This window comes from Convolutriloba macropyga, chromosome 7, assembly GCF_964194025.1.
Source record: "Convolutriloba macropyga chromosome 7, txConMacr16.3, whole genome shotgun sequence".
Lineage (NCBI taxonomy): Eukaryota > Metazoa > Xenacoelomorpha > Acoela > Convolutidae > Convolutriloba > Convolutriloba macropyga.
Window position 1 is genome coordinate 25,900,847 of NC_134474.1, and position 27,616 is coordinate 25,928,462.

General features: G+C 36.7%; 1 protein-coding gene across 1 annotated transcript in view; it reads right to left on the bottom strand.

Annotated features, from left to right (window-relative positions):
* LOC142342176 (uncharacterized) overlaps window positions 1-27,616 on the bottom strand; it is a 46,714-nt gene that overhangs the window by 12,187 nt on the left and 6,911 nt on the right. The window contains exon 2 of the mRNA XM_075393400.1: window positions 23,783-24,422. Coding sequence (XP_075249515.1) covers window positions 23,783-24,205 — 423 coding nt within the window. The 5' untranslated portion in view covers window positions 24,206-24,422. The remainder of the gene's footprint in view (window positions 1-23,782; window positions 24,423-27,616) is intronic.

A 27,616-nucleotide genomic window follows, 5' to 3' on the forward strand; every position in this document is an offset into this window, starting at 1 on the left:
CCTAATCTTCAATTGTGGCAAAGAAGAAAGGGATATAAAAAGGAAATAGTGTATATAGAGTAAAAGAAATAGAAAGAAATGAAAATTTAAAAGTTTTAAGTAAGTTTTAAAGATCAGTGAGTCTTTAGTTTCTGAGGTACTGTGAGCCAAATGTTGTAGGACTGTGGCCTACGTCGGATAATCGAACTCAAAATCTGGGGCCCGATTGTCAGGATCACAGAAAAATTCAAAGAATTCCTGATCACGTGTTAGGCCATCTGCAAGTGCACGAGGGAAGAGGTCGACGTTGCAGTGTGGCTGCAACGCAAGGAGAAGATTGAGGACCTGTGTCTCCTCTGCTGACGGTTCCCGATTGTCCAACTTGTCCGTTGTCCAGTCCCTGTAGAGGAGGTTAAAGGTGTTGCCATACATACACTTCGTGGCTCCTTCCTCTACGCACTGGAGATATTCGATTGGAACAAGAATTGGACGGTTGGTCTTTGCATAAAGTGGCGAGGACAGGAAATAGTTCCTTATCGGATCGAAATTGTGGAGGGTGCCTTCACAATAATTTGGTTGAATTATATAGCTATAATTCATGTAGTAGTTTGAAGTGAGTTTTGTGTTAGCATATTGGAGACGCGAATTCATATGGATGAGTGGCTTTGTCCTGTGAAAAATGTGGTGGACAAATAAATAGTTGTGGATCGTTTGTAACATTTTCACTCTATTTACTTTTTGTGTTTGGTTATTCATATCCATCTGTGTAAAAAGACAAACTGAAGATAGAAGGGGTCGTATTTCTAATAAATACAATAAGGGGCGATATCTCGAGTGAAGAACGTGTTCAAATAATCGTTCTGGCGGTCCGCAAGGGCAAACAAGTTTTTGGATTGCTGCCAGAGACGTTCAGTGAAGCAGTGGTAGATCGGAAAATTGAGATACTCTAGTGCGAGGTCTCTATCCCAACCTTATTGGACATATTCATTCTCCAGTTGTCCAAGGGACCAGGAGCTGGCTGTGGGTTTGAGGCTGTGTTGTGGCGTTGTAGATGTGTAGCTAATCCGCTCGGGAACATGGACACCATAGACTGTGTCGATGCCGAGAGCATTTGTGAATTGGTGAAAACGGAAGTTGGGTCCTGGCACTCTATAAGTGATGCCTTGCGTGGGTGCAAAGGGAATTCCTTCATCGCGAGAGGATGAGGGCTCTGGGCCTCTTGGGGGCTTGCAGTGTATCGAACAGGCGATTGTGAAGTCTGGATCGGAGATGAGCGCACAGGATAGATTTCATGTGCTGTGGCTCTTGGGCGTCTTCTGGGTGAAGGGTTGGTACGCAAATAATTGTCCATCGATGTTGGTCGATTGTAGGGTTTGATTGTGGAAAGGATGTCTGTGGTCGGAGAGGTAGAATGGTTGGGCCATGCCGTAGTGAAGGTCCACGTGGTCGTTGGGACAAGCGTGAGGGAATTACTGGTGGTGAGTACACCAGTGGTTGAGACCGGGGTCGAGGTCCGCGAATTTTGCCAGAGTATGCCCAGTTTGCGACAACCGTTTAAGGCGTGGAACGACCTGATTGTTCCGCGATTGAAACCTCATCAGACCAAGAGGAGATATTCATAGGCTGAAGTGGTAGTTGTGATGTGGAGGTCAGTGTGTTTGTGGTTGTCGCGAATGTTGGAGGTGGCTGTCGCACCAGTTGATCTCTTTGAAGGAGTAGCTCTTGTGACGAGCTTGGTGGTCCGACAGTAACCAAGGGGGAACTCGTATCACTCTCAATACAGAGATGGAGTTTTCCTGAGGAAGAGGATGAAGTAGCGGGTGAAGGCAGTGGGTTCACCCGTGCGTAGTTGATTGTGTCAACAGACTGTGGCTGTGGGAAGGATTGAGCCATCGTGAAGAGGGCTGGTGTTTGCTTCTTGCACACTGGTTCTGGTACTGGGTAGGGCAACACCAAAGGGGTGAGCGGCGGAGGCAAGATGTCATCGACCTTCAGCATGATGAGGTCATATGCTGTGGAGGGCAAGTTTGGAGGGATTGGTGAACCTCCTTGTGTTGTCGTGGTCACTGCTGTGAAGTCACCAAAAAGTGCTAGGAGTGCTAGGTAAATTTGAAATGAGCTCTTCTGGAATTTCCTGATAATCAGGATCATTTTCAAAAGTGTCCCTTGCAAATGAAAAACCGCGTGAGCATATACGTCTATTTGGTTGAAAAGTGTGCAAGTGTAATGATCGAAAATCAGGTTTCTTATGTGATGCCACTGGTAATTCCCAGCATTCATAAATAGAGGCGGAGAGAGTAGAAGCGCGATTATTATTTGAGTTTTTGTGTACAGGAGAGTAGAATTTCATATAGAAATTTTCAAAGTTTTTGTGTAATAGATTTACTTCAATTTGAGAGTGTGGAGTGCAACTGTCAACAAAGTGTTTCCGTCTTTTCTTAGGTGATGGTGGTTAATATTGTGTGGAATCGGATTGTAATACATGGAATATTGTCTGTGAAAATACTCCGAAAAATCTAGAGGTAATAATCTTAGCTAATCTGGTATTAGGACCTAAGAGTGATTTGAGAATGTATGCGTTATATGCGCTACGAAATGGTCCGGTTAGGCATTGGGGAAAATTAAATAGAGTCCATATAATAACTATTCCTTTTAATACGTACCAAGGGTATCCAAAGATTCCTATGAGGGACTCTTTAAAATAGTTACTGTTGATTAAATCACGCCAATTGAGACGAGGGCCAAGTGTATATTGTTTGCCGTAAATAAAGAGTTTGTTAACATAATTATTGTATTGGCTTTGTAATTGTGAGATGTGTGCTTGTAATTTTGCTTATTTTGCAATATCTGCAAAGTTTACAGCTTGTGCTACTTCAAATTTCTCAGCGGCGTCATCTACTAATTGGTTAAATTTCACCTCATCAATGGACTTAGTCTAATCGCGTTGACTATTTATGGCGATTTGTTGTGCTGTAAAGTCCGCCTGGGTTAAGCGGTTTTCAACTTCGTCAGGCGTGAAAGGTCTGCCTGGGTTTGGCGCTTTAATTGGATAAGGTGTTAAACGATATTACTCATCGCCATCCGAATCTAGTGAGATTTGCTGATTTCAAAATTAGCTGATTTATATGGTGCCTTAATAGACCAAGGAAAATTCTTACGTGTGACTTGGTCTACAAACTGTAGTTTGTTCTGGTAATGCATTCAAAACATTGTATTTCTAATACAAAAAGTGGTGATGAGACAACATTACATTGAAAAAGTGAAATAACATTTGAGCTTTTAAGTGTAGCGAATGTGTGTTGCTGTCCGATGACAACATATCCTACAAGTGGGAATATTTGTGTTCAAAGAAAAATTGCAGTTTGTTTGAGATAACCGTCCAAATCGCAAAGTTTTTTGTAGACAGATATCCTCCTGTGGTCCATTTTCAGTAAGACTCTGCTAACCATATGGTCGAATTTTGCATCAATCTGTTCATTTGAATGTACGGCACGGAACAAATTCTGTTTTCTAAAAAGTTCATATTTTTGAGATTTACGATAAACGGATGATTCTTGTGGAATAACATATCCATTGCGGATATCTGCTTTTTGTATATGGTGTGATGAAAGCTGCTCCATTAGGAATAGTTATGTGTACATCGTTAAATTTGGCTGATGCTTTGCCTGTGATAAATTTAAAGCCTTCTTGCTATTGAATAAAAATGTTTTGGTTTTGTATAGCATAATAGGGGCGATCTTCCTTACATTTATAGAGAGCCTTTGTGAGAACTCCAAATAGAGAAAGTGCAGATTTATCATAGAGATGTTTTTGAAAGCGGCTAGAATACATGTGTGCATTATGTTTGCGAACAGAATTACTTTCATTATTTTCTGTTGTTTAAATGAAATAGAGTTTTTGAAATCTGATCATGCGTGCATATGATTCACCAACTTCAAAATTACGACAGTGATTGTCTGATTCCCAAAAAACTGTTGCTTTAATAGCGTGATTGGGAGGATAGTAGCCTCTTTCAAGGTCGCATTTAATACCGGTTTTGCCATAGTAAATGTTTTCTGACTTTACAACGAAACTAAGCGTAATGTTATTTAATTGAAGTGACCATCATTGTGAATGAATGACATCATATTCGTGTTCAGGATTTTGACCAAGACAATTAGCCCAGGTATTATCTGTGGCGTTTGGGATCCATTCATGGTCCCCGTGGATTATATACCATGTTTCCGTGTTGGAAAGCAAACGATCTGTACCGATCAAGTTCAAAACGGCCTTGTTTGGCTTCAACATTAGCTTGCCAGCGTGGATCGTCGAGTACATCAAATTGTATTATTTGTGGGTGATAGTGTTGTTCACTTATGAGACCAATGCGTGCAAGTTCTCTACGAGCTTCAATTTTTGTGGGAAAGAAAGGTCCTTCCATATTGTTGACATACCAATTATAGTGACAAAATCGGAAGCCCCTTTTAAGTGATTTTGTGACAAAAGCTTTCTTTGTCGCTAATTTTAGCTTGTATGGCGTAGACAGGTACTTGAAGTGTTCAAGTTTGTGAGAATATTTGTACTTGGGCGGGGAGCATTTGAAAGACTGCTGGTTTGGTCTTAAATTCGTCATTATTTTGTGATTATAATACTACTTATTTATGATATGCTTTTGGGAGAAATCATAGTGTGTGACTCTTAGATCCTGTACTCCTGATTTATGTGCGGAGATATTCTATGTATCAATTTTAATAGGTTGTTTTATCGGAAGTGGGTGTCAAATGAATAAATTAAGCAGTAAGGAGATTAGATTTGTAATGGACCTGTGTAAGAGAGTCGAGAGTGAGGATTGTAGAAGACAAAATTTCGCGCTGTGTTTTTCATCAATCTGTCAATTTTATAGTGTATCTATGACACATAAAGGGTGATGGGTTTGTTTTAAATCGAAAAATAGGTGGTGCAGCGTATTGTGGGTGGAAAATCAGTTTATCTTAATCGATTACAATTTCGACCGAAAATGTCATTTTGGATGGTTTAAGTAAATCTTGTGCTCGTTGTTTCTGTACTGGTGTGATTTTGTATGGTTTAGAAATTCTCTGTTTAGCCCAATTATGTAGTTTTTTACCGCTATTATGATCTCCGAAAAGGGAGCGAGAGGGAACAAAAAATTTTGGGTCAAGTTCTAACGGTATGGTGGGGTACGTAGTATCAGGTTGTTTTCCAAGACACTGATGAGAGTGTTCGTCGAGATATGGTGTAGGCGGGTTTGAACTTAGTGTGGTTATAGGTGGAGCACCTTGAAAACTGAGTGGTAATGAGCTTTGAAATCAGGGTGAATAATTGACTATATCAAAGGCGTGATTCCAGTGTGCTTGTGAGAGTAAGCGGTAATATTAGTTAGTGGTCCTTGTGGTGGATTAAAGGGATTTCTTGCAATTTGGATGGAGTAGGTGAAGAGAATTGAGAGCTAAGTGGGTCGGAACTAGAAGTGTCTGAGATAAGGCCAGTATCTTGCGGTGTATTGTTTATATTTAAAACAATGTGAATTAACTCTGGCAATTCAGAACTACTAGTTTTATCTGCGTTTGCAAAAATTATAGGTTGAGTGGAGAATTGTGGTGTGTTTGAATAGTTAATTAATTCCGGTTGTGGTGTTCGTGGTGGAGCAGGTCTATTTGTTGGTGGTTGAAGTGGTGTGTTGGCGAGAAAACCTGAAGATGGCAATAAGGCCTGAATGTTTATTTGGTTTGGTTGTTGTTGTGCTTGCGTTTGGTGTATCAGCGCTTGACTTTGATAGGTCCATATGGGATTACTGATTGTGGGGTAAAGTGGGGTGGGGGATTTTCCAGTAGGACGAGGTCTGTCTGCAGTAGTAATGACTGAGTAGGGGTGTTCTTCGGTTTCTTGTGTTTGTGATTTTTTATTAAAGAGTTTAAATGATAATATTTTGGGGGTGGATTGTTTAGTCGCTTCATTGTATGAGCAACAAGGTGATTCGGAGACGGGGAGCGCTTGGGTTAGTGTTGGATTGTTGATTAGAGTACGCAGTTGTGTTGTTAATCTATGGCCCGCAGGGGGGCAATTATCACAATAATAGATTTTATAATTAGTGAAAGTTCGAACAACGATTATAAGTAGATTTAAAGTAGGTATACTCACTTGGATTGCTGCAAAGGGTGATTCTGGTGGGAAGACATTGTGCTGGTAGATGAGATCTAAAAATCAGCACAGAAAATGGTTAACCATTCTGCAATAAAATAATTTTTTCGAGCGAACGAGAAAATAAAGTGTGGATATACAAGTTTACTTTGTGAGCTGCTGTTTTGCGAGTTGCTGGTATTGTTCATCCAGCCTAAGAACTTCTTTAATGTATTTGATATCGTAAGAGGCCGGGAAAGCGTCATAATTAATTGTGTATACAATGTCAGTATAAAGGAGTTCAGATAGTTTAGGTGTGGCCTGATGTGAGAATATTGGCAGATGGAAAAGAACAATGTGTTCGTAATTGAAATCTCTAATGTAGAACTATTCACATCAAGTACGTGAATACAATATAAGATCTAAGTTATATAAAATGTCTTGAGAACGAATTTGTTTAGGTTTAAAATTTCGAATATATCTAAAGGTATCAGCGTATGATGTTCTTTTGAATAATATTTCAAGTATGTGTTGTGAAGTAATTTGCATACCTGGTTTTGATAAAGATGAGCTGAACTTTCATTACTGTGAGACTGAAAGTATGAAGTTGTTTTGGCTTTTGTGCGTAGCTCCCCTCTCAGTTGAGTTTCTTTTGCTGTGGTAGCTGGTTTAGAAAGAAAGCTAAGAACTGTGCTGTGAGACAGTTCTTGTAGTTGAGGAGAACAGAGTGAATTCAAGTTTGAAAACTTAGAGAAAAGAAATTTTTCCTAAGTGATAGTGGGAACAGCAGAGTGAAAAAAAAGAAAGTTTTTGAAGAAAACGGAGTTAAAGAGTTTATATAAAGAGTGTATAAAGAGAGAAGAGAAAGAGGAGAAGCAAATAGAATGAGAAAAAAGTGGACTGAAAAGTGATAGTATATGATACAATATAGCTTGATCACGACTTTTTGTTAGGGGAAGAAAAATTTACCGAATCATATCTTGGTAAAAAAAAATGAGGTTAGGAAAACTTTTCCAGGCCGAGCCTTGGGTCGGTTGTTCAGTTGATTTTAAGTTAATTTCTTTTTTTATTTTCGTGGGGAATGGCCTGTAATCCCTTTCCTTTCATTTCCCGATGGAGGGGTATTTGTGGTTCTGCTAAGGTAGCAGGTGATAAGATAGTCCGTGTGCTTTGTTTTTTGTGTTAAAAAGCTTGATTAGTTTTTCCCAGTTTTGTATTAGGGGCGGAGAGGGGTGAAATAACTATCCAAATTATTCCTCTCGTATAAGAGAACGGGGGAATTGTATTTTTATAAGATTTTTTTTTACTAGGTACTTAGTGTGTCATGCTAATTTAAGTCCAGCTAACTAATTCGAGAAGAGTGTTTTGTGTAGTGTAAGAGTGTGTATATATATTTTAAATGTGCGTCGTTCTCGAAGCTGAAACTTTTGACTGTGGTATGAAGACTCTACAGTCTTTCATCGATTGTCGTCTAAGACAAGTATCTCTGTTATTTTAGTTTTTCGATTGACTTTCGGGTATTTCAGATAAACTGCAAGGTGGTTGGGGGTCACTTGTGGATGGTATGTCTAGGTTGTTTAGACTAAACGAGACAGACTTTGACTTAGTGATAGTCGGATTTTTAGGATGAAGTCATAACAAAGAATTGTCCGAAAACCATTTCTCCATTTGTTTGTGAACAAAAAGTTTTTTCGGGTAATAAGGTACAATATTATTTCTATGAGTTATTTGTTTACCAGAGAAATCTTCTAGTTTATAAGTGACCGATGTGAAAGAATCAATTATTTTGTAGGGTCCGATTTTTTGTGGTTGTATCTTTTTTGATATTCCTGTTTGTGTGGCTTTATTTACAATTAAAACATAAGTGTTAATTTTCATTGGTTGTGAAACGGCGATTTATGAATCTGCGTAAATGTTTATTCTAGTTTAAATAGTTGTGAATTTCGTTATAAAAATCTGATTGTATCTTTTCACGATTGAGAAACCAATGTGCAAAGGTTCCTGTCTGTAGTTTTTTAATTTGTGGATGATGACCGAGATCGTCAGTGTGTGCGTGGGACAGAAAATAAAGGGTGAATTTGGCGAAGGTTTACATTTTTTAAAGCTATGTGTAGTGGAAGATAGACTAAACATTATTGGTTTCATTGGTTTCGGACCAAATACAAGTTCATTTGGTGACAAGTTCATATTGGTTTTAACATGTGAATTGAATGTAAAAGAGAATACTCTTACATTCTGTGACCATGTGTCGTATTGTGTGTCTAAAACTGTGCAAAAAATGTGTTGAGTTGACGATTACTATTGTCAACAAGTCCGTTAGACTATGGTGCGCTTGGCATTTGTGGTTTAAATTGTACATTATATAAGCGACAAAAGTGTGTAAATTCTCGGTTAATATATTCAGTTCCATTATCTGTTCCTAAAATATCATGTATCTAATAACAGTGATCAAGTAACACAGTGAGTGAATTTGCTGCATCTTATTTTGGAGAAGGGTAAAGGACGACATAATGTGTGAAGGCGTCCACTATAACATAGACATATGAATTTCCATCCGAAGACGGAGAGATTGGGCCTATTGTGTCCATTGAGATACGGTGATTAAAGTATGGTGGAACTTCTAAAAATTGCTGTTGTTGAGCCATGAGGAGATTTGGCATGGATTTGCTTGTTTGGCAATTCAAGCATTCTTGTGTAAGTATTGTTTAGCGATCCATGTTTTAATATTCGGGAAATAATAATTTTCTGTTTTTTAGCATACATTTTTTCACGACTGGGTTGGCCTGAATGATCGTGAGAGTGTGCAATATAAAATACTGTTAGAAGGAGAGAGAGAGTGGTAAACAGATTTTTGGTGAAGTAGTTTCTTGTATATAGTACAAGAGATGATTTGTTTCATTTACACTTAGGTCTTGGAAACGTCGATAATAATGTAACAAGCTTTTGTTTGCTCGAATGGTTAGTGAAGGGACGGGTGTGATTTTTATATTTTTCCAAAAGAGACCTTGTCTAATAAACGGGTCCTTGTGCTTAATACAGAAGTGTATCGTTTTAATACAGAAGTGTATCAAAATCGTCCAGTGATGGGAATGAGAATTTAATGGTGTTCATTAACTCTGCATAATTTGCATTTTGAGTAGACTGTGTAAATGGTTGTGTTCTATTTGTGTTCAAAGTGACATCCGTGTGTTGTACAATAGGATAGTTTCTAACAATGAGTGTTTTTGTTTAAATTGTTCTGTTTTGTTCTGTTGTAATTGTTCTAAAGGTTGTTCCTTTGTTTTGAGTTCGTGATACAAGACAGGAAGATAGAGGTCATTTTCGAGTTGTGCATTAACATAGTTATCTTTGATCTGTAAGTATATTGGAAAATGTGGTGATTCTATAGTAAAGGCTGGAGTTTTTCTTTTAATATATTCTTTTGAGACATCATAGTGACACTGTATAGGTTGAGTATGTTGGTGATTTGTCATGAAAAAGTTAATAGTGTCGGGGATTTCAACTGTTCGAAGACAGTGTTCGTCTTGTGTTGTTGTTGTTAATGAACGACTCAATAAATCTGGCAATTAAAGATTATTTCCTACCGTCCAAATTATGTGTAGATTTGGGATCTTCTCTAAAATTAATCGAAATTTATCATCTCTGTGTTTCTTTGTTCTTTTGTGTGAAAAAAAGAGAATTGGTTTGTGGTCAGTGTATAAAATAATAGGATGTGGTGATCCTTGAATGAGAAATTCATATTCCAAAAGTGCATAGATTTTTGCTGAAAATTCGCGAGTCTAAGTTCCGTGGTGGAAAATAAACGAGAGTTTGCTGAAAATAATTCCATTTTCCCAAAATGATTTTTTTGGAGAAGAGCAGCTGCAATGCCATGCTGAACATTCACGAGTCTAAGTTCCGTGGTGGAAAATAAACGAGGGTTTGCTGAAACTAATTCCATTTTCCCAAATTGATTTTTTTGGAGAAGAGCAGCTCCAATGCCATAGTTAGAGGCATCGCATGAAATAAAAAAAAGTTCTTCTGAGTTAAAAATGGTGAGACGAAGTGTTCCGTCTGTAGGTTCCTTTTTTACTCTGTCAAATGTTTGTTGTAGTTAGGTAGTTGATTTAAAATCTGTTGTAACCCGGAGATAGAAATGCCCTATAAACAACTTGTAAGTTATAGATATCGTTTGAGATGAAAGTGAGAAATCCAACGTAATTTTGTATTTCTTTTTTATCTTTCGGTGGTTGTAATTTTAAACATCCATCAGTTTTGGATTTTAGTGGGTGTATGTGGTTTTTTTTTGAATTTGGTGTCCTCAAATTTATCTGAGTCTAAGGAAAAGAGAGATTTATCAGAAGCAGCTTTCAGGTTTTCATTCTTGAGAATTTTGTGATATTGGTCAAGTGTTTGTAACATTATGTCTGTTGTAGTGTCTTGTATGAATACATCATCAAGATATGTGATGATTAATAGCCGCGAAGCGATAGCGGCTGTTATTGGAGACATCGTTGTTGTTTTTAATTCGTCGTCTCCATCGATGATTCTTACGACCTGACTTCTTGGAATTGACTTTTTCGGTGATTTCAGTGACTACGGTTGAAATTTGTGTACGGGACGTCATTTCTGTTTTTAGGTCAATTGCGTGACTTACCTCGTTCAAAAAAATGATTTCTTAACTCTTTTATGGAACCCTAGAAATTTTGAACATTTACTAGTTAAAGATCAATAGGGTGCATCTAAGTAGTGCCAAACTTGTATGCCCTAACTCTTGAGTATTATTAGTCTCGAGTTTTTGATTTCGAATATCAATTTTGAAAAAGCTCTTTTAGGGCTTTTTCCGGATCTATTCTGTGTCGCCCCCAACTTTTAAATATCCAAGTTACAAATTACATGTTGTTATATAGCACGTTACTACGTAAGAAACAAGAACGTGCACCTGGGGGTCCGTATACGTCATCAAATTGACAGTCCGAATGTAACCCACAAACTCTAGTGGTCTAATAATGGACTGGTGGTCAATCTGTCTACCTTATTTGTTTAGTTGTTTCAATTCATGGAAGGTCACAGGCGTCCCTCGCGGCTATTTTCCGGCAATTTGCCGGATTTTTTTGCGGATCAGTGGTTTGAAAATACTACTCATAAAGGAGGAAAAGCTACAGGGCCAATTTAATTGCCGTAAAATAAACTTTTAAAGCAGTGTTGTTGTCCTGCTTTGAAAAAAATTTGTGAGTCTTGATGACGGTTTGTCGAGCGGCATCTGGTTGTATGCGCTCTTCATGTCGGCTATATTCAAATCGGTCCTTTAATACGTGTTAGTAATATTTGGATTGGTTCAATGGGCCAGCTGCATTTTGTTTCGTCAATCACTGTGTTCAGTTGGTGAGCATCTAAAACAATTTTCAGAGATTCTCCTTTTTAAGAATAATTACTGGACTAATGAAAGTGTTTCTTTTAGTGAGTGAATCTGTATTTACAGGTGATATGATATCGAAGTTTGGTCAAGTACTGAAAAAGTGTTGCACTTGGTCTGGTAATTGAAGAGGGTTGCTCTCTGTTTCATAAATACTGCTGTTGCTTTCGAAGGTAGGTTTAGTTCTTTTTGAATTTTACCTACATCGAATTTAGACGTTGTGTAACATTGTCTAAATTTTGTGAGAAGTTGTGCTAATTTTTTCAAACTGTGGTTGTGTTAATTTTGTATGGAGGTGAATTGATTGAACAGTCATACAATTTTAGTGGTTACATTTGATCTCTAGTATATGATGAACATTTTATCAACTCAATATATTTTTCTCGGAAGGGTGTTCTTAGAATTTTGAATTTTGCGTTGGGGACGTGAAAGGTAAGTGTGACACGACATTTTTCTGACAGATCTAATTTTTGTTACATCTGAATAGATGGTAGAGTTTACAGTGCCATTTGATTGTAATTTAGAACTATTTGCTGCTGAGAGAACAAATAATGATGCTTTTAGTGGTAATTTGTGTGTTTTTTTTTTAATTTCGTTCCCAGAATCATTGTTTAGGTTATTAAATGTAGCGCTTGAATCTATTATAAAATCGATTTCAAGGTGTAGTGGAGAAACTGTTTTCGTATGATCAGGTGTTTGTTGTGTATATAATGCTAGTGGAAATACCAAAACACTACTTTTACATGATGTAGTAAGAAAGTATTCTTCTGTGAGAGTGTTGCATTCTTCTTGGCAGTTAAAATTTTTGTCTTGAGTATCTTGATTTATTTCTAAGAGTGAGGCATTGAATTGTTGCTCTAGAAGATGTTCTTCTGAAACGTTTTGTGTTTCTGTATTTTCTGTGTTAGACATTGTGTTTTCTATTTTTTCTTGGTCTAAGACTGAATTAATGTAGTTTCGTACATTGCGATGTCGATTGCGTGAAAATGGTTGTCGTGAACGATTTCCATCTCTATTATAGTGAGGTGATTGTGGTCCAGAATTATTTGAAAAAGTGTTAGTAGTGCTATAAGTAGGTTTGTTTTGAGAGTTAGAGGGTCTTGGCTATGGTGAACCGTTTCTACTCGGTGGTTTAAAATTACTGTTAGCGTAATAGTGTTTTGAGTTTGAATAAGGAAATTTATTGGGCCTACTGTGTCTTTTATTATCACGGTGATCTCTACTGTTGCTTCTAGAGCGATAAAAAAAATGGTAGTGGTTTAGCGGTCATATCGTTTGATGTGATTTGTTTGTTTGGAAGGTTTTGGTCACCTTTTATCGCTTGATTAAAAGTTTGTTTTCGAAAATTAGGTTATTCGAGTGGTTTTGTGTATCTTTTGTCATAACATGTAAAAATGCTGTGTCCCGACCGTGAGCATTCCTTACAAAATTTTAGGAAGAGTGGTTTTCCTTTACAATTTGGATCATTTGAGTACTTCTGACGTACTACATTGATCCCACGTGCAATGTCTTGTTCCATCATATGTATATCATCTATTGTGTGATGATCAATATCTAAAGAAAAGTTATTAATAAGTGAAGAAAAAAGCGGAATTTGTGCTAAGTTTATGTCTATATAAGTGTGTTCTCGTGATATCTTCTTGATGTATTTTTTCTACTAAATGTGCGAATGGAGGCTGTGGTTCCAATGCAGTCCATTTGTGGTTTGCTGTCTTTTTTAGAGCTATTCTGGCTAATTGTTGTTCAAGTGCTTTGACAAGTGCGTCATTCATTTGTGCATTACGCATATCTGGAGCGTTATTAACATATGCTTTCCGAGTCATTTGTTCAATTCTAAGTGCTAGTGTCTTTATCTGTTCAGCAGAAGCACGTGTTATGCTTTCTAATAATAGTTTTGCTTGTGTTTGCGATTGTTGGTTATCGAATGTCTTTTGAAACTCACGGCAAAACTCGTGCCAGTTCTTTTTTATTTCTAGTGGTAAATATGAGTACCATTGTTGTGACGGGCCGATTAGGGCCGTTTGTATCGTGGCAATTCCTTTCAGGATCCATGCTTTATGATGTGGTGAATCAGTATGCTCTGGTCTTGCCGTCATTACCATATTTGCTGTGATAGCATTTAAGAAATCCTCTGTTGTGTGAGTATGATCAATAGCATCAAACGGTCCTAGAGACTGTTGCATGGGCACTGAGCCTCCCAAAAAAACACATCAATTGTGTATTTCGGCAAGCTACAGGTGACGGTGTTTGTGTAGACGCCGCCTGTAAATAATAATAAGGAGTTAGGGCGTTTATTGTTTGTTGATTATTTTGTGATTTAAGTTGTCTAATTACATTTACTATTGGTGTGGAGTGATTTGAATATTTTGGTTGTTAGCTAGAGTCGGTTTGGTTGAATTATTTAAAAAGACGGTAACAAAATTAAAATGTATAGAGTTTCATCTTTGTAAACGTGGTAATGGTGTGTTTACGTTTGGTAATGCAGGTAGAGTTGTATATAATGAATCTGAATTTTTTGTCAATTCAGTCGAATTCACAAGTTGTCTGTGTTGGTTATTCTGATAAATAATTTTGTTGTTACTGGTATCATTAGTGACGTGATTGTTATCGTTAGGTTGATTATTCGTTTGGCCATTATCGTCAAGGTCAATTAATGTGGTCACTGTATGTGTTGAAAAGAGTGTTCCATCATCTAATGGTGTGGAATTAAAGTCTGTTTCTGTAGTTTCGTTAATGCAAGTGTCTGTAGGTTGTGTGTGGATTATTGTGTCCATATTTTCAATCTGTGATGCTTCCAGAGAGGTATTTGTGTTCTCTGGGATGTTTGTACATGTGTAGACAGGCGGCGTTTGTACATGTGTTCGTATATTTGATTCTCTGCGTTAAGTTTTTTTTATTTCAATATTGTTATGGTTAATGGTTAGTTTTGTATAGTTTCCGATGGTACTTCTGTGGTATTTACGAAAATTTTTGGGAATCAGTTGGAATCATAAATAAAATGTAGTGTTTCTGGTAGTTTAGATTTTAACTGTGAGTATGTCGTAGCTATATATTTTGTAGCTGAAAAGCTGTGTCTTACGAGGTTTTTCCAAAATTTGTGTATGTACCATGATAGAAGTGTAAGAGAATCGAGAATCTCTTCTTCATGTAAGTCTGCGTCTTTGACAGAGCTACATATATTTTAGAAAGATGAGCGAAACCTTCTACTTTTGAGTACGCTCTCTTTTCGTGACTGTTGAGCGGAACTATTAAGTGTGGAAGCAAGACATTTCAGAAATTCAAAAGAAGATTTTCTAAATACACCCACTCTATCTAAGGGTTGTAATTCTCACCATACTCTGTTAAGGAACTCAAATAGTGTATCTGATAGTGGGTTAAATAAAGTGTCATATATGATATATATATATATATATATATATATATATATATATATATATATATATATTGGTGTGAGGATCACAAAAAACAAGAATCGAGCCTTTTGTGGGTTGAGTTCCATAAATTTAAATTAGATATGAGAGAAACGCAGTTCGTAAAATTTGTGGTGCTTTATCTGGTAAAGAAAGGAGAGGCTGTTACTCTGCTGCAAAATAGTGATATTTGAGTTGCTTTGGTATGTTTTGAAGCAAATTTAATTCTTCTTGGTGTCGGTAGTGGTTCCCTTCAAAGGGTGAAATGTCACGTTGAAGACGTTTTTTCTGTCGTGTAAGAACAGCTAATTGTATTTCGTCAGAGTGTGTGTCTGTTTTTGAGGAAGTTTGACCAATGTGATGGTTCATTTTCGAAATTTGTACTTTCTTTTTGTTGGGGTTGTGTTCACTTTTTTCTTAAAATTTAAATGATTAAAAATTAATAGACTTTATAAACTGTTTCTAAAATTCTTTCTCAGAAGAGATTAGTGTGTTTTGTGTGAGTTCTTTTTACGGTTAGTTTGTTAACTCACTGGTCGCACCAGTTAAGGCAGCCCGATGTGGGCTACTTTTACAGCCTTAAAGTATAAATAGCTAAGGCTATTTATTTCTGCTAGCGAAGTAGGCTTACCGATATCTCTCAGACTAACTGACTCGGTAAAACACTGAAGGTATACTTCAATTATAACGATGTATAAAAGAGTTAACACCGGAGTCAGAGGTAAACACATCGTGCAACTACTCTATTAGACTGACTATAGTTAGTGGAGTTCTCTCTATATAAAAGAGAATAGTTTCTTCTCAGTCTGTGATTGGCTGGAGGTGTACATCCAGTATTTCTACTGCTACAGAAAAGCGACTTTCCTACTGTATGAAGAAGCTGTTTATTTTCATTTTCTAGCAAGATGCAGTAACTGACTACTCCTTTTGCATTCTCGAAAAAAAAACAAAATTTTTATCTGAATCAATTTGATTATTCGAAATCTCACTAAAGCGTTGGATAATCAATGGAGATCATTTCACAATAGAAACAATGACGAGGAAAAAAATCTTACACAAAAAAATGTTGGAAATTCAATGATTTCGTGACTTTCGTAATCACTGTGGTCGCAAAGAATGTTTTTAAAAACTTGATTCCAAAATAGCAGATCTATATTCTGCGACATATTTCCAATTGATAAACAAAGTATTTGAAAGCATGCAGGTAGTTGCGCATGAATGGTTGACCTAAAAATATGAGTTTTGTTGAATCTTGAAAACACAAAATCGAGAAATATTGTATTCTGGTCAACTTAGGAAACATAAAAACAAGTTATGCCACAACTGATGACTGGTCTTTTTTGTCCACTGTTGCACTCAAACGTGAGGCAAAAAGGTTCTAAATGAAACAGACAACCGCTGATAAAAAGCGATAACGTTGAGCACCCTCGGAAAAGGCTTTTGCGGAGCATTTGGATCTCTGTAAGAGAAAATATCCTTTGCCTAGTTGCAATGAGTGAAACTGCAAAGTTAACTTAAATTGTTGATTGCGAGGACGAATAGACCAAACCCATGCATATTTTTAATATATTTTATCATTCTGATAATTACATTCTTCTGAGCTTTTGTATAGAAGGACATTTCATGGTATCAATTTGCGGCGCCAAATTAATTAGTCTTAATTAATTCTAATTTAGTTCGTTTTCTAGTTCAATTCAATTGTCAAATTTATTCAGTTCCAATTTGAAGATCAAGTCGTGCCGTTGATGCCTTTTTCGATTTGTTTACTTAATGTTGTGATATATTGTCTGTTCATGTTGTCTACCTAACTGTTTTGCCGCCAATTTCTCTTTTAGTTGTAATTGTTGCATGATCAAACTGATGGATAAACTTTTAATTAAACTCTGATATTCATTCTTGCTAATCCTAATACAGTTTTCAATTGAATCGTTTTTATTCGAATTTCGCTCTACAAAACGATCAAACTAAAAGAGCTACTTAATTTTGACATCCGCTAAGCGAATCAATATTCTAAAAGTAACACCTGTATCCAAAGAGCGAATACCACTGAAAACTGGTACGCGAATAGAATTAATTCCTCTAGCAGAAAAAGTGTGAGTTCGCGTTGCGATTACACAAGAAAATTGGAACAAATAGTTTTGGCAAATCGCCTAGCGAATCAACTAACTAATACAGAAAACGAAATCTGTACGACATGGCAGAGTCAGTCCGCGAATCTTGCAAGACTCCACTCTCAGTCGGACCCTTTTGGGAACGAGCTACATCAGACTCACCGATACAATGGGAAAAAAGCCGAGTTCAAGTGAAGCTAAAAATTCTCGCCAGAGAAAACTTAACTTTAGATACTTTGCTTCAAACAAAGACGACTCACGTTAGATTGCAACCCAAACCAAAATACGAAATAGCTATTGAGGACGCAATCGAACATACAGAGCGAGATCGACAAATTCGTAATAATCAGTTGAAACTTCAATAGGAATTAAAAAGTTAGAAAATTACTGAAGCAGGCATTCCGTTTGGCGAAAGACCGTGAACATTATGTGACCAGAAGTGTGTCTTCTTTCTCTATCTCAGCATCGGAACTGAAGGACGTCGCATTTTGACGCAAACATTTCCACACGACAATATTTACAATTTTTCAACTCTGAAACTCTGGAAAATGATGGAAATAGGCTTCAGTCGGCCTAGAAATATCACTTCTGGTCGCTATGTCATTTTTCAAGATAACAGAAGAAGAGAAAAACGGTGGAGCATTTCTTTAGTGTTTTCATGGAGCTGGCAGAGAACTGTGACTTCAAAAACCGCGAGGAGGTAATCATTCGGGACTTTTTCATTACCAACATGCTTGATGACGACATACAACGAGAACTTCTAAGAGAAACAGTGAAACCCGAAAAAGTTCTAAGCATTGTTGTCAACATGGAGAAGGGCCATCAAAATCAGCAAAGAATCTCGACCAACAACAACAAAAGCAACGGGATTAATGCAATACAACAATTCAATCGATTTTGCGGCGCGAATGCTCGAAAGAACCAGTGGAACAGAAATACATTCAATCGAGCATAAACCGGCCTATGTAGAGGTTGTGGACAAAATTGAACACCAATGCATCACCAGCTTTGCCCTGCATTGGGTAAGAAATGTAACCAATGTGGCCTGCTCAATCTTTTTGCAAAGGTAAGTCAGAAAAAAAACAGAATAGTTCTAAGCATTCTCAACGAAGTAAACGCATCAATAATGTCAAAAAAACAGAGACAACAGAACAATCAGAAATTCAAAATGTGAACTTCATAAACTATAAAGAACAGTATAATTCTGAATACGATTCATCAGACGACAATTAAATTGCAATGATAGAACATAATAATCCCACGCCAATCGCTCTGCAAAACAAGACAATAACAATTGGCAACACAGACTTTCATTTGCTGCTCGATTCCAGCAGTGGGTGAACTATAATATATATGTCACTTTCAAATTAAATATCGTTCAACTGCATTCAAGCACAGTGTTCAGAGAAAAAACCACTCGACTTAAAATCTTTCTAAAATGATATTGTGGAAATGTTAGGAACTTTGAAAACGCCAGTAAGTTTTAATGATTGGAAAATCCTAAAAGCAAAAATATGAGTCATTGCTGAAGCTTTTTGACCCATCCTAGGACGAGATTTCTTCCATTAGCTTGAAAGAACAATTTCACAAAAGCTTTGTCCAAAAAGTGAGGTAAATGCAATCAATTGAAAAACCTCGTGTGTTAAAACAATCACTAGCAAAAAAATTTCCAGAGTTAATCTCGAGAATTCGAAAATCTAAACACAACACGGTTAACTCAAATTTTCACAAAAACTATCGTGTATTTCATCAAATGGGAAGAAAAGTACCCATCTTCAACAGAAAGTAAAAATTGAACTTGAAAAACTGCTAAATGAAAAACATATTGAAAAATTCTCCAACTGTTCTGATCAGTTTTTCATCTCCCCAATTGTCATTACTGTCAAGTAAGATCACTCAATCAAAAAATCTAATTAAAGCATTTCACATGAACAAATACCTAATGCCCAACATTGACTCACTAATTCAAACAAATTAATTGACTCATCTCTCAAACACTGTCAAACGCGTCGCAAAAGACGGCTTATTTTACAACCTTAGACCATACGCATACAGTCAACCTAATTTTCACGCTGATAGGGCCCGCCATTGCAATTTCAATACTGTCAGCGGCGATATGACGGGCAGTCATTGTATCAAAACAGGCTTCTATGGATTGACTGATATGCCGGCCGAATTTCAGAAAGATATAGATTGTACGCTAGGCGGTGATAAAATGTTTAATTAAACTCGGTCAAGTAAATCTTCGCATCAATTTGGCTAAATGTCATTTCGCAAAAGATCAAATTATTGGCTCGGTCATTGTATCACACAGTCGAACATAACTCCATTATCAAATAAAACCGGTTCAATTCAACAACTCACATCACCAATAAACTTTAAAAAACGCGATCTTTTACGGGATCTGTTCATCACTTAGGTAAATTTTTACATAATTTGTCTCAACTTTGCCACTCTCTTCGACCATTATTAAAGAAGAACACTGAATTTGATTGGACGGATGAGCACGAACAACACTTTAACACAATTAAAGAGAAAATTGCAGAAGCAACAAAAAATAAACGTTTTAATCCAGAACTTGAAACAAGGATTAAATGTGACACGTCTCGAAAAGGTTTAGGTTGCGCACTAGAGCAGCGAACTCCAGATTGATGGAATACAGTGGCATTCGATTCACGTTTCTTGAATTCCACTGACGACCGTTATAGAATAAATGAACTCGATCTATTGGGAGTAGTCTGGTCTATTGAATATTTTAAATATGATCTCTACAGTAAACGTTTTACTGTCATAACGGACCATAGAGCATTTCTGTTCATAATGAGAAAGAATAGAGCTCATTAATCTTATAATAGCTGTCTTACACGATGGGATGTTCGTCTATTACCTTTTGATTTATCGATGGATCATCTTCCTGGTTCAAAAATGGGTTTAGAAGATTATATTTCACGTGAACGACAGCAAAAAGCTGTCAATACCTCAAATTACGACGAACAATTTATAGTTCCTAAATTATACTCTATTAAACGCAGAGCGAAACGCTTTTTGCTGAATACGGAATTTTATACTAATTTCGCGGAGCGAAATCCGCTAATAAAATCGGACGCAAATATTTTAAATTTCAGCGACAAATTATGCAGTGAAATTGCACCGCGAAATCTCGAATACTCGGAAATTACAAATAATGACAACATTATTAGCGAAGTAACACCAAATTACTGTCATTCTTTTACCACAAACGAGACAACCCAGATTCTAGCCTCGCTTTTTGCCTATAATTGCTCTACTGATCAGTTGAAAAAACATTCCTCGAAGTTTAAGCGAGTTGCTAACTCCTTTCACAGAGTAATAATGACGTCACAATCAGATGAGGAGACGCTATCCAAAATCAAAAAACAACACTGTTAAAAAATCGCTTTGCTGATAGAGCCGGCCATCAGCAGCACCATCCGCGCCTCAACACCCTCAACACCGGGAAAAGACATCACTAATGTAGCTACGCCATCCAGTGACGACTTGTACACAGATGCATTCAACACTTCAGCCTCGAAGATATTTTCGAGCACCCTCATGGCCAGCCTGGCCTCAAATGATGCCATACTTAAAGAGTTGAGGGACTGTGTCAATACTGGTAACGAGGACCGCTGCCGCCAAATAAGTCCATACTTCCACAGCTACTGGAAAGACCTAAATGTGAAGAATGGCTTTGTTTGTGTGGACGATCAAACCGCCATTTCGAATTCCATCAACGATGCGTATGTGGAAGCCATAAACGCCACTCGTCAAGTGGTTTGTGGGATGACAGACAAGCCGGTGCACGTATTATGGCTGTTCATGCATCGTGATCTACTCTCCAAGAAGGCCAGGTGTAATCCTTGCGTCAAGATTGGTAACAAACTCAAATCTACAATACCCTCTAGTAAATGGGCACCACTAAAATATATAAAGTAACCACTGAAAAATTTCAAATAAATTTTGGTGGACCAATCTATAATGAACAAAACCATGAAGTTTATTTCCTTGTATGTAAAGACAGTTTCTCTGATTTTCCAATAGCAGAAGTAATTGACAGAGCAAATGCACCAAAAATATTTTGAAACTTCTTCAAGACTATATATTTTTGCATGGGATTCCTCGTGTGACAAAATGAGATCAAGTACAGTATCAAATCGGTCAGCAAATTAAAGCCTTTTGTAATCAAAATGATATACAGATAATTGAAGCTCCAATACACGATCACAGAGCTATTGGTTTAATTGAGAGGCCAATACAAACAATCAAGAGTTGATTAGCTTGTATTAAAACAACTTCAATTTGAAAACGTCAATAAATTCAGTTATTTATCAACTCTGTAAATGCCGTCAAAAGACAATCAATCTTTCGCCATTTAAGGCACATTTTGGACGAAAATCCAGCACACCTTTAAGCAATATTTCAACTGAACCTAATCCCAATACTCTAACATATAAATCAATTTTACATAAATAATTAGAACTGAAGACAGCCCGCTGGGACGAACAAATATCAGACGAGCAATGGGATGACGAGACGAGAAATGATTGTTTAATTTGAAAAACAGCGGGACAAAATCAGTAGAGATGCTAGAAAACGTTGCAACGAGGATGCAAAAAAGGCCCGCACTCTGACACAACCAAATGTTGGATTGCCGGTGCCAAGAACAGAGGCATCCTTGACACTCAAACTGGCCAAAAATAAGCCCAAATCAAAATGATCCAAGAAGTGTTTACACGGGTCGTATTAAGTACTGGCTCCACGGTCATCTGTCATCAAATCCAATGATCATACTTCCATAATCAAGAAACTAGGCAAAAGAGAAGTCACCTTTAGGAATTCTGATCTTGCAAAATTCGGCACTAAAGCCGAAAGACAAACAGACCTGAAACATTACGCGGAGCGTAGACCAAAATTCCAACGGGGAAAATCGCAGAGGAATCAATCAATGGACATGCGAAAGAGGCCAAGCGGAAACTCGAAGGCAACAAGAAAATAAAGCAGAGACGCTTCAACGACGATACAAGTTGTGTATCGTCTATTCATTCCAAGGCGTCAAGAGCACTGCTAGTGAGAATGCCCACCAAACCGAAGGTAGTTTTACCCGCGCCGCCAAAACCACCATCCGAAACAACTACTAATTTCAAGCTACCGATGACGCTTCCACAAACTTCAATTATAATCGCGGAACCACCAAGTCGGCCCAAACGCATGGGAGCTATGAGAGCTACAACAACTACTAAACCATCACAAAAACGGAGAACATCATCGCCATCGATCAACAAATCAGATGAATTTATGGCATCTACTCAAACTTGCACCACAAATCTGTCGGCAAACAACGCCCTATCACGACAAAAGAGACGCCAGATGCTGAAAAACAGCAAATAAAGAACAAATCCGTAATCTCTACAATCAAAAATACCGCTGCTCGTAATCAAGATACAGAACAATTAAATTTTCAAGTGCGACCGTGTTCACCTAATCAGCCGCACCCGAATCGATTTTACGTCTTCCCCATTTATGAAGGGCGAGAAAACAGCATGACGGTTCAGATTCCGATTCAGATTGAACATAAGCTCACTACAAAACACTATTGTATTATTTTATTAACCAGTACATATTCTATTAATCTTTTGCTATAAACAACACTTCGTCTCGTTTATTTTGCTGAGGGGGAAATGTGGGATAGATGGACATTTCATGATGTCAGTAATCTTATTTAATTCTAATTTAGTTAGTTTTTTAGTTCATTTCCATCGTTAAATTTATTCACTTCCAATTTAAAGATCAAATCTTGTCCTTCGTTCTTTTTTCAATTTGTTTACTAAATGTTTTGAGATATTGTCTGTTCATGTTGTCTGCTCAACTGTTTTGCCGCCAATTTCGTTTTTAATTATAATTGTGGCATGATGAAATTGATGATCAAAATTTTAGTTAAACGCTGATATTCATTTTTGCTAATCTAATATAGTTTTCAGTTGTATCTCTTTTTTATTCGAATTTCGCTAAAAAACACTCAAACTAAAAGAGCTACTTAAATTTGATATTCGCTAAGCGAATCACTAGTCTAAAAGTAAAACCTGTATTCGCAGAGCTAATACCACTGAATACTGGTACGCGAATAGAATTAATTCCCCTAGCAAAATAAGTGTGAATTCGCGTCGCGATTACACAAGAAAATCGGATCAAATAGTTTTGGCAAATCGCCTAGCAAATCAACTAACTAGCACAAAAAACGAATTCTGTACGACATGAGCATTGACGTGATGGTGGTTAAACCATATACAGAATAATCAGATTGGTATTTGTCAGTATAATTTGACAAAAATTACAAGCTGTAAATGGTTTTTCACTTGCAAAAAAAAGAGAAAAAAGAAGCCGTTGGCTTCCATTTCTGGCTTCGCGAAAGTGTTATGTATCGATGTAAATGGATCATCAACTTGGTTTCTATTTCAAAATGAAAGAAAGCAAGCAATTATTACCTATGAAATTTTTGGATATATAATTTATGCATTTTGGTTGTCGTTATTAAACCTATTTCAAGGCTAGTAGAAGAAAAATAGGATGGGGGCTTGGAAACTAAGATATTTTACGCATCGACCCTAAAAAACTAGATACCCACTCACTACATTTGCCTAATCAGGTCATGTGAGAGTTTATAGTTTTGTGATGACCTCATAGAATATGTGGCATGAAAACAATTATTCATATTGGAAAAAAATCATTTAACATTTGTCTTGAAACATGCAACAAACCTGCTTAGATTTTTTGGCAAAAAGAAATCTGCTCATTTCCACCAGGTTACCAAGTTTCCATGAAGGATTAGCTATAACTCCAACTGACGCGGATCTACCCAAACTGGGAGAGTAATCAATTAATCTTCTGTCAGTTTCAATCGCCATGAAGCCCATGTGCAGAAAATCAACCAATTTGTGGAGGAATCCATTGCCATAGATGTCAATATCGTTGAAATGAAGGAACCGGGTAGAATTATGTTGACAAAAATAATCGTATGGATTCTCTGTTTGAGGTCTGGGCAATTTCATCAAAAAATACGACGAGGTTGAAATTAGACTGCTTTGTTGAAAATATGTGGAGAGGATCATAAGTATTATTATTATAAGAACTGTAATAAATGGTCGGTAAAGTATGTGATGAAACTCGGTAGTTTGTGACATGTTAATTTTGTAAACTAAACAGGGCTAGAATCAATCGTAAGGTGTTTCGCAATTAACAAAGAAATAATGTGTGAGCGCAATGTGGTATGATTTATATGAAAAGAAAAGCAAATAAATACATAATCAGCTTCGATGAGCACCATTGACGTTCCATTTGTCTTGTATACAAAAAAGATAATGCACGCTATGTTTATCCTTGGTTAAATTATCTGTCCCGCTAACGAAAAATACACAAAAGTAGTGTCGCATTTTATTGTAAGCAAAGACGATATTCAATACAGATCAGCTGCTGGTTTAAACTAAAATCTTTCGCTGGCACAGAACCTTACACGCATTAGTAGTGAATATATATATATATATATATATATATATATATATATATTATATATGTTATATACATATATATATATATATATATATATATATATATATATATATATAAAAATATTTTAATCTTTCTGATAATTATACTCATTTCAACATTGGCATGATGATGGTTAAATCATATACCCGCACAGTCAGATTGGGGTTTGTGAGTTGAGGTTGATAAAAATTGCAAGCTGTGAATTGTTTGTTACACCTCTTTCATAGGAAAACTTACAAAAAGAGAAAAAATTTGTCCCTGGCTTCCATTTCTGGCTTTGTAAAAGTGTGATGTATCGATGTAATTGGATCATCAGCTTGGTTTCTACTGCAAAATGAAAGGAAGAACCAATTATCAACTAGGAAATTTCGGATATATAATTTATGCATGTTTGCATTTTGGTGTTGTTATCAAACCTATTTCATGGTGAGTAAAAGAAGAAAAACGGTGGGAGCTCCGGAACTAAAATATTTTTTGCACCGGCCCTAAAAAACTAGATACTCAGTCACTACCTTGGCCGAATCAGGGAACGAGAGAGTTTGTAGTTTCTTGATGACGTCATAGAATATGTAGCAAAAAATAAAAGTGTGACTTCGAATTGTCTGTTAAATTGGTTAAAACTATGTGTACCCAACCAAAAAAATACGCACATTAGTAAAAAAAAAACTCCCTTGCAATATTAACACACTGTCAAACTCTTCAAAAAATATTCCGCTTACGCTAGTTTTAAGACTCAGTTATTTAATTAATTAATCATTACGATGGAGACAAATTGATGCGTAAAACATTTGGCTCAAAGTGCAACTGTTCTTCAAGCATCTTGATCAAGGGACGTACTAAAATCTGACAAATCTTGTAAGATCTTGATAAGTTTCTTGCCAAGAAAGCATCAAGATTTCTGCAAACTTTGTAAGCTCCTTTCAGAAAAGAATGAAAATCTCCATAAGATAGATGCACAGTCAAGAACTCAAACCAATATGTCACATTTTGGATTTCGAAAACAAGTGCCAGCAAGATTTATCAGTATTATCTAAGCAATTTCTGAAATAATGCTCTAGCAAAATCCAAAAAATTGACTCTCCACTATAGATACTATAAATTTTTCCACTATAGAACGTGTGGTTTTTCCTCTCCGGTGTGACTCGAGCCATGCGAAGTGCTGCGGCAAAGTTACTGAATTACCTTATTGGAAGAACACTAGCATGGTAAAAAAAACTTATTTTTGCTAATTAATGGCCAACGTAGGATTTTATTTCAATTTTTTTTTCAAATTTTTTTCAATATCTAACTTGGTTCAGATTCGTTCAAATTACTTCAACTTGTTTGGTGCGAAGTTTTAACAAGGTGTAAGCAAGTTGACAAGAATTTCGATCTTACCAAGTTGTTCCACAAAAAGTTTCCCTATCAAAATCTACAAATAGCAGTTTTTAGGATGTTAAATGACATGGCGTTGTACTCAAGTTTTACCACCCTGGTTTGCCAGGCAAAAATTAACTCCAGAAACAAATGAGTGATTTACACGGAGCAATTGAACAACTGATCCTATTGAGGAACTGATCACGGGAACCAAAAGAAAAAAGAAATCCTCCAAAATAATATAGAAAAAGTTTTGAGCTAGGAAGGATACTAAACAAAGTCAATGAGTATACAAGAGAAAAGACGCAATTAAATCAAATAAAAAGCATAAATAAACAAGAATTGATCATCTAACTGAATTCTTCAAATCTACAGCAAAAACCCCAACTTTACTTCACCAAAAAAAATAGGATGATAACTGAAAAAAATTGATATTTCTGCTGATGTCGCTAAAATTATGAATGCTACCGATAAACTTTTCAAATAAAAAATGGCAGAAAATTAGTAATTGCAAAACAAACAAAGTATATGTACTGGCTATGACTAGCTAGTGATAAAGTAACAACTTAAAACACAAGCAAAAGTTTGTTGTTCAATATTTCGTACCATATTTTGTGCAGTAAGTCTTTATTGTTTTTCAGTCAACGTCAATGTCGTTAGATTGGTCTTCTTCATTTTCAAATGTGGATATCACCGGGCTTGTAACACCATTATTTTGATCTTTTGGGTCGTAGGGTGATACACATCCTACCCGGGCCCATGTGTCCACCCGTATTCCACCGTTATTAAGCGATAATAAAGATGTAAAGTGATTTCCACTCTTAAGTAGCAGGGCAATGAGTGTAAGAGTGTAATTTTGAGAAAATTACACTTTTTTGCACTCTTTACGCTGTTTACTCCACTCTTATTACACTCTTTCCTCCACTCTTTTTAATTAAACCAGTAAAATTACACTTTAAAATGGAATTCCACCCTTAATAAGGGGGGCGCTAACGGTGTAAAAATATTATTTTACACTCTTTACACTCTTTCCCCGTTATTTTTTGGGCACAATCTTCGGCCGGCCCGGGTACGATTGGCGGAGCAAGTTTGAGGACCAGGAGACATAATCTGCTAAAAGATATTCCCTCTCGTTTGATCTATTGACTTGTTGGATGAAGAGGTAAATCCAATGATTTGCGGATTATGTCTTGTACGACCACACAGTAACGAACTTGATGGTCTGGAGGGGTTTAAATAACTGAGAGTATCACGTGGTGTAGTTGGAAAAATGTTAGTTTCTCTTGGTTTGTGAGAAATTCGAGGAAGTGTGATTTTCATTAAAGCCTTTTTGTGCAGTTTTGCCTATTTTACTGGCACTTTAGTTATGCAAACACACACTTCACGAGCCACATTTGATTTCGTGAAAACAAACAATGCTTTCATTGTTCTTTTATATGCATTCCATTATCTTGGAGCCCATGATTTAAAAAAAACTCTTCTGTGCTCATTTCTTGCTCAATCGTTTGATTAGCCGCACGGGGGCCTCTCCGATCTACACACTTCTTCACAGCCGTTTCTTTTTCTGCTCTTCACGTTCCAATTTTGCAAATTCCTTATGCTAAAAAATTGAATTTTTCTGGCAGGTGGACTTGAACGACTCACTCTTGACCTCAGGCCAGGGTCACATGTTTTCTGTGTATAATAAAAAC